This window comes from Labrus mixtus, chromosome 12, assembly GCF_963584025.1.
Source record: "Labrus mixtus chromosome 12, fLabMix1.1, whole genome shotgun sequence".
NCBI lineage: Eukaryota > Metazoa > Chordata > Actinopteri > Labriformes > Labridae > Labrus > Labrus mixtus.
This window is the reverse complement of record NC_083623.1, coordinates 14,461,694-14,473,065: the sequence shown is the minus strand read 5'-3', so window position 1 is coordinate 14,473,065 and position 11,372 is coordinate 14,461,694. Positions and strand designations below refer to the sequence as shown.

Below are 11,372 nucleotides of genomic sequence, written 5' to 3'. Positions count from 1 at the left end.
GGACAAAATAACCGAAGGATCAAATGTCCCTAATGTTCACAAGGGCCACAAAAATCAACACAATTCAAGAGTTCCTCACAGGAGCTTTAACAAATGATTAACAGACGTTTGTTGTTTTTATTGAAATAGCTACCAATCTTTTTTTCTAAAGTATTAAGCTATAGAAGAGTCCTGTTACAAGTTCAGCACTTTATTTTTAATATCCAAACCCTGAGATCTAATTTTTGAGTCGAGATATTGAGTCAGAAATGCCTCCGTTTACATTTTATATAAATGAGATAAGGGAAACTTAAAGTTAAAGAAGGATTCAAGATAAGTATGATGAGGCAAAACGCTAGACTGTAACTATCAAACTAATTAGTTTCGGAAACGGAAATACGAACCAAACGTAAATAGTAAAGGTGTCTGAGATGCATCTTTAAGAGACATCCGGTATGCAACACCTAGCCTTCAAAATAGAAGCACAGAATTAAAATAGGTAGGCTATACAGTTAGTCTATGGTATAAATGCTGTACAGTTCGTACAGGAAAAACAAATGTAAAACTTACAACATTTTTAAATGATTGTTTTACCTAGAAAATGCCACAAAAAGCAAAGAGTAACAATAGCCTACATCTGTTTTGATACCCTGTATCATTGCAGTAAATAGTAAATGCATTAGGGATGCAAGGATCTATCGGATGAACATTGGTGATATCGGCCCATCTGCAGAATAATAGCCTATAGCATGCACCAATGTCAGTAGCTGATGTGTATCACTATCTGTTGTGTCACAACAAGTTAATGCTGGCAAACTAGTACCAAACCTCTGATTCAGATTATAGTTATTTTTTTATTGGGAAGAAGTTTGCTGTTTGTCAAACTCTATTTGTTTCTACTGGGAAATGTGGAAGAAAATGTTGGCAGTACTAGAGTCTTACATAATCTCTGGTAGAGATCCGCAAAATGTAGTTTGTAAGACATGATCCAGACATTTCAAGAGGAGCGACTACTAACTACAATTTAAATGCATCCAAAGAATTACAAAAAGTAATGAAACAAACATTAGTGTAGGAATCAGCCCTGATTTTCACAATCAGTGCATCTCCACTATGTATCTGAACTTGGGTATATACACAGGCCTACATCTTTTTATATGATAAAGTCGTCAAACAAAGTAAAGCTCAAAGGATTAAATAGTGTTTTGAGAAGGAAACCTTTTTGTTCATTCAAACTACAGGTCACTTTTAGAGAGAGATTACACAAATTGCTTTTAATCTGAAGGTTTCGGACCGGAAGTCATTTTGTTGTTGCTGCTGTCGGATCTCAGACGAATCAGAAAATCAATTAAGTTATGAAAAATACCATTAATTGCCTTTCTTTGTCGCCGCAGCTCATGAAGAAATGGCGGATCTCCAGACTTTGTACATTTGCTGCGTCTAATGGCTCGTACACACGCGATAGAAACCCTCTCAATCGACAGGAATATTTACGTCTTTCAGGTGAGTTAGCTTGACAGCTACTCGGCTAATTTAGCTTTAGGCTGTAGGTTAACATGTTTAGCTGCGGATTGTATTCACTGAAGATAACACCTGCCAATCATTAGCTATAACGTGGCTGTGAGGACGCGTTTTGTTTCGCCTCTTATTGGATGGCGCAGCTTCGCTTATCAGACGTTTTTTTTTCCTGACATTTCTTGTTGTGAGGTTCAGTGACAACATCAGCTAGCTGTATGCTATGAGGACATGTTTTAAAAAAATGCTAACTCGCTTGATTGCTCTCTGTCGGACTGCAGAGCTAATGGGTTAGCCTGCCATTTTGCTTAAGTAAGCTTGAAGGCTAGATACTGGGGGTGTAAATGTTGTGTGTGTGTTAACATGAAGTTTAAACTGCAAAGTGTGTCATCTACCAGGATGTTTTTGCAGAACATGATAGAGACACTGCAGGCAGAATAAACAAGGCTTTTAAATACGTGAAGCAGCTCCAGGACGTACATTATGTTACAATAACTAACTTACAATGACATTACTATGAAGGTTTCTGTTGTGTCAGGTTATATCATGTGGACACATATTAATGTAATGACATCATCGCAAGACTTCTGTTACCCAGAACAAAGACTGACTTTCACATGCAAAGTGGTCTATGCATGGTAATTGATTTATGTGTGTTGACCTATCAAAAAGCAGAACTTGTGACTGAAACTATTTGTTTATTCAGTGGACAGTTTATCATCAACAAAAACACTGAACAAAGGTTGTTGCAAATGTATCATGTGAGTGATTTATTTAAGAAAATGAAGAATAAAAAAAAAAGTCACTGGTCCAAGCTTCTTAAAAATGATATTAATTGCTTTTCATACTCATCCCTGATTATTACATATTACTTCATGTATGTGTGGGGTTTTGACTGTAAGGAGGATTGGTAGGACACTTGTCAAATGCCCACTGTTGGCACTTGTCCTTTTTAAGCCCTGGTGACAATTTTAATACGTGGAACATTTTTTACACGCCTCAAGGTGTCGTCACACATTTTTACATCAGGTGGAAGTGGAACTTATTAAAGACTAGGTGGCGGCGTACATCTCTAAACATCAGATTCATTAATCGCAGGGTGGTGGTGGTGGTGGTGGTGCCATTAAAGTGAATCAGTAAATTGCGACAGCCGCCGTTGGCTGTCAGCCATCCATTTTGGACCGATGGCATCATCAATCGACCCAACCCTATTGCATAATAATTTATTTTTGTTTCTTTTGTCTTTACATTTAAAGAAATACTGAAGACTGTCTTCCTGTCTGACAAGAATGAGCTGATGGTTGTGGAAGTCTGCAAGAAGACGTTCCAGAAAAGAGAGAGGCTGACCGGAAGATGCCAAGAAAAAAACAACAGAATCCACAGCCAGTCAAGTGTAAGTACCAGGGACTTGGAAGAGCTTTGTAGTGTCCATGGCTACATACCGGAACTAGTTTCCTACATCTGTATTCTAACGACGAGCCGCTGCCGTGGCTTGATTGTTCATCTTATTATTTAAAAACAGTCGTCTGGTTGATGGCGGGGTCGATTACAACGTGCGTCCTGTTTCACATCTGAACCCAAGGCGCTGCTGATGGAGTGCTCGAGATGTTTCACATCAATCACACTGACCTTCATTTCTGTGACTAGTTCTGCCGTTTAATCCATCATTAAATCTTATGTCAGAATAAATGTGAAATGTGTTTACTGCATGACAATTCTCTAGTATAAACAGAGGCGGTCACTACTCTAAATGATGTTAACCCCCTGTTATGTATAGACAGGACGTTATGTGTGTTTATGTCCACAACATTCATTCAGAATCTGTTGTATGAGCCTGATGTCATCTATTTGTACTAATTTATTCATGAAGATATGGAGCACTGTCTCGTTGATGAATATTGGCATCATGTCAAACCCTGTAATGACCAGCAGATGGCAGCATTGATTGAGTTTCTTGAGGATTTCTCATTAAGGGCTTAAAGAGCACAATGCCCTTGAATTGGCCTCATTGTAGTTTTCTGAACAGTGACATCTGTGTGATGGTTGTTTAGACGCCATCAAGCTGGAGGAACCAAGACCAAGAATTTCAGGCATCATTAGCTGTGACTGCGGCAACGGAGCCCCATCTGTCTACTGTTAGCGTTTCACTTTACTTTAGAAAATGTTATTTTCTCTACTTTACCTAAGTAAATGTAACCATCACACTCGATAATGTTGGACTTTTACTTTTTACTGCCTAATTTAAAATGAATGGAAAATGTTGTGATGAAGGAACTTAGGGCAGCTGTAAAACCTTTTTTTTTTTTTTTTTTTTACCAGCAGAAATAGAAACTAATTACTGACCAAGACATTTGTTGCAACATGTGAATGGTCTGTTTGTGTGGATTTTTGACATCTATGTAAAATGATGTAATGTGTTTTATTGCATAGAGTTTAAATCCTCAGAACAAAGTTGTATAATCAATGAAAGGTATATTAAGTTAAATGTAAGGCAGCAGCATTCTCAGTATCATCAGCTGTAATTCTATGTGTAATATAAATATGTCAAAAACATTTTGTTTCTGACTTTTTATGATTGGAGCTTACAATAGCAGCAAATGAATATTTTTAAATGGAGATGCAGATATTTACGGATACACTCAGGAGTTAATATGTGAAAATGGTAATGATTCTAGTTGATACTGTGAATCTCCAGCAGCTTCAGGGCTTGTTGCTTTCTGCTCTCCATGTCTTAACGGTTTGCCAAACTTACTAATGCTGATGCAGATTATTTTTTGTCTTTTCTTTTCTTTCTTTTTTTTTTTTTACAACTGAGCCATTAGTTAAATGATAGTCATGTAATGTTGTTGATTTTCTCCTCTCTGCAGTGGATTCTGAAGATGGTGTAGCATTTGAAGCTCCAGAAAACCTCATCTTAGACACAGACTTCCTTCTAGGAGACAACCTCGAGTTTGATGATCCTGATCATGAAGACAGGATTCTAGGCCTGGAAAAGTTCTCAGGTTTGTAATCCATTTCTAAACTCATAACCTAGTATTCAGTTCTGGATTGCACAAAAGCTCAGTTAAGGTTGATTGGGCAACATCAGAAATAAGGTTTGTTCCTGTTATCCTCCTTTTTCAACCAGTTTAAATAAGTCTCAGAACATGTCTGTGAAGTTTCTTGCCAAAAATCCACTCACTTTAGCACGCCTGTAAACCTCTTTCTGGAGGGGGATGTGGCTCAGGGGTTTCTCGCTCCATGCTTTATTGTTTATGGTGAGAAAGGCAGACTCAGACCTAGTCCACATGTAGGCGGGTCTTTTTGAAGACTGAGGTTTGTCTGTGCGCTTTGGCCTTCGTACACATACTACCTGTGTTTTAGATCACTGAAAATGCACCTTTTGGAAAACTCCTTTCCAGGGTGAAGAATGTCAGAACCTCAGTTTAAGGTGTTTATGTGTAGACAGGGATTGACGTCATTGTGCGACGCTGGCTGTCACTTTTGTTTACATGAGAGTAGTGCTATAGCATGCGTTACCAAACTAGTACTCTCACTATGTTGACGGGCAGAGGCGCCTGAACGGACAACTTTGTAAAATCAAATGGTCATTGCAGAGGAATGGCGAGAAAATTTGAGCATGTCAAGGACAAAAAAGTTTAAAAAGTTTAAAAAAATACCCGCCTCCGTGTGGACTAGGTCTCAGAGGGCAGAACGAACACCTACCTGGGGGAGGGGTAAGTGCCCTTTATGATGTCATGATGTCACTGAAGGTGTTTTTCAACAAAGCACAGCAATAAAAACAGCATTTTCCATTTAACTTAGACTGTTTGTGTCGAAATGTATTGAAATTAAAACCATTTTATTTGTAATCACATTTCAAATTGTTTTCTGGGAATCTCTTTTGTGAAGCAGAAAAAATTCACATCAGGTTAGAAAAGGCGATACCAGCTGCTAGTAACAAAGAGAGAAACTTAGAAAAGGTAAAGACATTGGAAGGCTACCTCAGGAGAAATCAGACTATAATTAGTATAATAATCAGTTTGATGTCTTAATGACAGTAGCTTAAGAGTCTGCCTTTTGTACAGAGTCGTACCATCTACTTCTCTGTTTTCCTTTTTAGTGTCGCCCTGCTTTCAAATATTGTGTGTTCCGGTTCTGTGTTAGTATCATTCACAGGCATTTTCTCTCATGTCCTGCAAATGTGTCTGCTGATGAAACAGTTAAGATAACAGGAGAAACACAAAGTTATCGTTAGTTTTAAGTACACGTGTTCAGAAAGTATGATAGAATTGTTATGTCAGTTATTTGGATGGTTTCGACTCTAAAGGACACGCAGCAGAGGTGGTTTCATTTGTACCACAAAGAGGACTGGTACGTTTGTTTTTGATGATGAAGAGTGCCCCCGCCCCCCCTCTCCCCCCTCCCCCCCTTTGTGCCACAGTAAGAGAAAGGGAACTAGCGGCTCTCTCTTTCCCAGCATGCCTCTTTGTCAGAGAGAGTGATCTGAAAAATGGGAAAGTAGAGAAAGGAGCTGAGACGCCATTATTATATAATGGTCATAAAAATAGGACCATTACCATCAAGGACACCATTATAAGAGGGTACGTATTCATCATCATCATCATCATCATCATCATCATCAGCCCCGGCTCCCACCACCATTACCGTTTCCCCCTCATCATCATCATCATCATCATCATCAACATCATCATCATCATCATCATCATCATCATCATCATCATCATCATCATCAGCAGCAGCCTCACCATTATAGTCATCATCATTATCATTAGGCTGGTAATCATCCACGAGGGGTTTCCAGGGGGCAGATAAAAGGGCAGCGTCGACCCTCTCCTTCCTCACATCCCGCCTCAGAGTTTGAGCAGTGAGGTGCTTTTCTTTTAGCTCCCTGGCTCTCAGTAGAGCCGACTGAAGCCACAGTGAACAGGGTGGTCTTCAAGCTTTTCTTCATCCCTTCAGGGAAAAGTATCTCTTTTTATTATTTTTTTTTTACTTTCTTTTGTCTGACTGCTTCAGATGGAACGTGATCTTGCTGGTAGCTCTGTGAGTATCAAACGTTTCTCTCTGAAATGTGACTTTCCTTCGCTGTGAAGAGAGAGCACATGTGTGATGAAGTCACTTCACTCAGGCTGCTCGTTCTTCATTGATCAGAGAGTGTTGATCCTTTCATTGAGATCCGTCGGCAGGGATAGTGTTTGAATTGGACTTGTGCTTCCAGGGGTCTCACTTTTAAACCGTGTTTCATGAAGATAAAGTGTGTAAGTAGTGTCTCTGGAAGTCTAGAGTCGTCTTTTTATTAGGATGCTCTTTTTGATCTTTGTATACGTGAGTCTGGTTCTGCTCCAGGTTTCAGGATTTTTTTCTTGACACTGTTGCCAAGTGCTTTAACAGGTGGCTAAAGTCGGGTGTCTGTAAATAACATAGCAAAGATTACCGTCTAGACCGGCTCTGTGTATATATGCTCTGCATGTTACATTTACTTTAAAATGAAAATGATGAAGTCACATTTTATTTTAGTGATTGGAGTGTTGAATTTGTCCACAATGTACTGCTTCAGTGATATTTTTACTTTAGAAACACATGAAATAGTTATATATAAATGTTGTAGATTTAATAAATAGCAGGACAGATATATGCTGAAATGACACACAGACTGTCTTTGAGATCACTTACTACTCATACTGTATAGCGCGTTTGCCATTTTGTAGTGCGTCCTGTCTGAATGTTGAGTTAGAAATGTTATAACTTATGTAGAAAAGTATGCCACAATGCATGCTATCAAGAACTATGCAACCAGTGGTGACTTCTCCAGCTCTTTATCACCCATCACCATGCATTGTGCTCATATTAAATGATCAGACAGTTAGGATTAGTGAAAGAGAGAAAGATTTGGGACACACCCTAGACTGGGTTTTTTGAGATTAAATGTGCAGTGTTTGAAAACGTCTCTTTCCCTTGCCGTCTGTACAGAAGTAGCAGCAGAGATCGGTTTCTCCGTGTACCCTCTGGCTGATGAGGAGAGCCCTGCCTACAGCCAGCTCAGCATGGAGAGTGATCCAGAAAACTCACAAGATGCCACCGACAACGGGAGGGAAGACAGATCGTCCCAGTCAGAGTCCGGTTTTCCTCCCTACCTGTCATGCAGGGGCTGCGGTCAGCTCCGCGATGAACCTTTAGGACCGGGCATAGACCTTCTGGGTCCGTACTGCCTCCGCTGCTGCAAAGCCTCAAGGGAAGCCAAGAGCACGGACTTCTGCTCACCTTTTGGGAGCATGAGTGGGATCCGCTCAGGTTTGCAGCTAGACAGTGACGGCGTGGGGAACGGTATGGTGGACAAAGCACTGACGGCCGAAGACAAATTCCCCAAACTGCACTCATGTCACATCTGCGGCTTCTCCTCGCGCTACGCCAACCACGTGAAGCGTCACATGAAGACGCACAACGGGGAGAAGCCCTACAACTGCCCTCTGTGCACTTACGCCTCGGCCCAGCTGGTTAACCTGCAGAGACACCTGCGCATTCATACCGGCGAGAAACCGTACAAGTGCGACAGCTGCACCTTTGCCTGCAGTTCTCTGGGCAACCTCAAGAGGCACCAGCGCATGCATGTTCCCACTTTGGGGGCGGTGCATGACACACCACAACAAGCTGCCAGTGGACAAAACATCCTCAAGAGGCATGTGACTGGGCAGCGAGCCAATGAGGAAGTGTCTGGTGCTTCAGCCAAGGGTAGGTATCATTTCCTCAAACAATTATTTCCTCATCTCCATAACTTCATTTTTTTTATACTCAACACTCATGAAAATCCTCTGGCCTAACGAGATTATATTTTCAGAACTATTTTTTGTATAATTATGTAATCAGTCACCTTCCTATTTTGTGAATTTTCAGAAGTTGTGAGGCCGACTTCAAATCTAAATCTGGGCACCCAGAACGACTACCTGCCAGCCTTTGATGGCTTAAAGGGGGCGTCACCACCACCCGTACCGGCCTCTAATCCGGCACCTAGCCACCAACCTCCACCCCTGCTGGAGAACATGGGAAGTGCAGGCGGCAGAGTGAACAGAGGGGGTGTAGCAGACAACGCTCCCCTCCCGTCTTCACTTTTCCCTTTCACCTGCCGGCTGTGTGGCGTTGTCCTTGAGGACGAGGACGGCTCCTCCGCCCAGATCTGTGCCAAGTGCACCCTCGAAATGCTGACTAAAGACTCATCCTCGTCTCCCAACAGCCCAGGAGAGCGCAGTGACAAGGTTTACACCTGCGCCTCTTGCCCTTTCCTCACACACTACCCCAACCACCTGGCACGCCACATGAAGACACACAGCGGCGAGAAACCGTACAAGTGCCCACAGTGCGACTATGCCTCAGCGCACTTCGACAACCTCAAGCGGCACCACAGGGTGCACACAGGAGAGAAACCTTACAAGTGCCATTTGTGCGACTATGCCTGCGGGAACCTGGCCAACCTTAAGCGGCACCAGCGTGTGCACTCAGGCCTGAAGCCATTCCAGTGCGCTGTGTGCAGTTACAGCTGCAACCAGAGCATGAACCTGAAGCGGCACATGCTGCGGCACACGGGAGAGAAACCGTACAAGTGTGCGGAGTGCGGCTACACTACTGGCCACTGGGACAACTACAAGAGGCACCAGAAGAAGCACGGCCTGGCCACAGACGGCTGGGTCAAAGTCCCGGCGACGGGCCATGATGAAGAACAGGAAGTGAGGAAAGCGATGGGAGCAGGCAGTCAGACTCACAGAAAAGAAACAGGGGTCGATATGCAGTTCATGTCCAGAGAGGGAGGACAGACGATGCCCTCATGCTACAAACTGGAGATTGTATAAAATAAGAAAAAAAACTCAGCAAAACTAAGCTACCAGCAACTTGTTTTATTTTAGTTTTTTTTCGCACAGAGCCTTTATATTGTTTTTAAGTGTGTGTCATTCGTTAAGTGTTTGTCAGATGTCTTCAAAGGCTGCTAATTGTTTATTTGTAGAATCTCGCACAATATGGAAAAACTATGATTTTGAATCTCTACATCCCTTTTCGGTTTGAGATAGGTGGATGAGTCGGTGTTAAGAGTCAAGAAAAAGGGAATTTTCTTCTTTACAAGTTGACTGTCTCATTGTGTAAGTTACCCCACACTAGTCTATTACAACATATCTCCCTTATATTACCACATACTATATGCCACTTTTCATCCTATGACAGAGAACACTACCAAATACACCTCGAATGAACTGAACGTGTGCACATTTTCTGCCTGGGCTGTTGAGTTGCACTGTGTAGTTTGTATCAGTTTTGACTTTTATATTAAGACAGACCTGTCCTCTTTTTTTGTGCCCAAAATACCATGATTTGTTACTTAGTCGTTGTCTCTCCCCATCCCATTATTTACCCGACTTATCTTTGGTTTGCGTCGTCAGGTTATTTAAATAATTTGATTACATTATTACAATGTAATCAAATGTTTTCATGAACTACACAGTGCAGCTTAAGTCAAGATGAAAGACGGCTCCTTGGAAAGGCGGATGTTGTGCTCTGTTTGCATTGGAGCATGTGCCTGTGTATGCACTACTAGCAAAGTGCTATTCAATAGTACTGGAATTGTCTTACACTTCGTCATTGTTTCATTTGTTTGTGTTTACGACTAAAAAAACAATCTCCAGTGTCTTCAACTATAAAAGTCACTTTTGCCAAATCCCTCAGCATTACAAAATGTGATCTGGTCCTCTTTAACATTGTAAAGAAAGAAAGAAAAAAAACTTCCTTTTTAAATTCTTAGATTGCATGCTCAGCGTTTTGAAAGAGCCCAGACTTGTCATTTTTTTTCGTTGAAAGAAAAAGCACAATGATCAACTTACAGGTGCGTTTGGAAAGTTTACAAAAAAGCTGCAAAGGGAATAATGTGTTGACATCACTTTTGTGATTTGGCATGTTGCCAATACAATTTGTGTCCTCAACTCATTTTTTTTTTCTTTCTACATATCGTTACAATTCAAATGTGCAGGACATTAATGTGTTCATTTTGCTGCCTTAAGCAAACCACCTTTGTTTTGATCACTGCTGACTATGAAATTAGCCCATTCTTGTGTTTTTACTTTGAAAAAAATAAGATGACACCATTAGTGAGCATGTGTGTGTATCATAGTCGTCTGATTTTTCTTATATGACTGTAACACACTGCATACTAGACGTGCATACTTAAATATATAGAGTTGTCTTTTTCATTTTGAATGTGTGATGTGTCATGTAGGTATCATGGGGAAAAAATAGGGACTGTGATTTTTAATTTGAGTCTTTTTGAATTACTATTATATGCAAGAGAGAGATTTTTCAGGTTGCCAACTTTGTGTGACACGATGGAGCGCCCATTGATTAGTACTGACATCCCCCAAGTGTCCATTTTCTGTCTTTATGCAGTGTCTCATAAATGCCTTAAGTGAGGATTTTTGAAATAAACATGTGGAATTTATGTCATTGAATGTCAGACAGCAGACTGAATCTTTGTTTTTTTTCCTCAAAACTGGAATGTTTGTGAACATGTTAGCATGCTGATGTTAGCATTAAGCTCAGTGCACATGGCTGCTAGCGTGCCAGCAGTCATACATCAACAACTAACTATATCATATCATACTAAACATGTATATACAATGTAAATACCAGAGTCAGATTGGGCTGATATTTGCTTTGCACTGATAAATCTCTTTAAGCACTTGCGGTGTAAATTGACAACCTGATTTCATATGCAGCGAGGCTTTTCTGTAACAGAAACTGTTGACTTCTGATTTTTATCTCCTGGTTGCTCTTTGCATGACACATCTGAAAACGAACACTTCATAATGATGAAAGCAGGACGTGGACCATAAAGAAAGCAA

General features: G+C 41.0%; 1 protein-coding gene across 3 annotated transcripts; it reads left to right on the top strand.

Annotated features, from left to right (window-relative positions):
- Window positions 1-1,280: 1,280 nt before the first annotated feature.
- znf513a (zinc finger protein 513a) lies at window positions 1,281-10,984 on the top strand. 3 transcript variants are annotated; one of them, XM_061052163.1, is made up of 5 exons: window positions 1,281-1,482; window positions 2,751-2,887; window positions 4,362-4,496; window positions 7,468-8,226; window positions 8,389-10,984. In XM_061052163.1, exons 2-5 carry the CDS (start codon window positions 2,848-2,850, stop codon window positions 9,336-9,338), a joined length of 1,884 nt encoding a protein of 627 aa, XP_060908146.1. In that variant the 5' UTR covers window positions 1,281-1,482; window positions 2,751-2,847; the 3' UTR covers window positions 9,339-10,984. The 3 variants fall into 3 exon arrangements, with proteins under 3 accessions (XP_060908146.1, XP_060908147.1, XP_060908148.1); XM_061052164.1 differs by lacking the exon at window positions 1,281-1,482 and adding an exon at window positions 1,552-1,806; XM_061052165.1 differs by lacking the exons at window positions 1,281-1,482; window positions 2,751-2,887; window positions 4,362-4,496 and adding an exon at window positions 5,917-6,540.
- The last annotated feature ends 388 nt before the right edge of the window (window positions 10,985-11,372 follow it).

Coding starts and splice junctions, on each gene's coding strand:
- znf513a (XM_061052163.1), top strand. CDS start 2,848: ATGCCAAGAAAAAAACAACAGAATCCACAGCCAGTCAAGT. Junction 4,497..7,467: donor AGGCCTGGAAAAGTTCTCAG/GTTTGTAATCCA, acceptor CCGTCTGTACAG/AAGTAGCAGCAGAGATCGGT. Junction 8,227..8,388: donor GTCTGGTGCTTCAGCCAAGG/GTAGGTATCATT, acceptor GTGAATTTTCAG/AAGTTGTGAGGCCGACTTCA.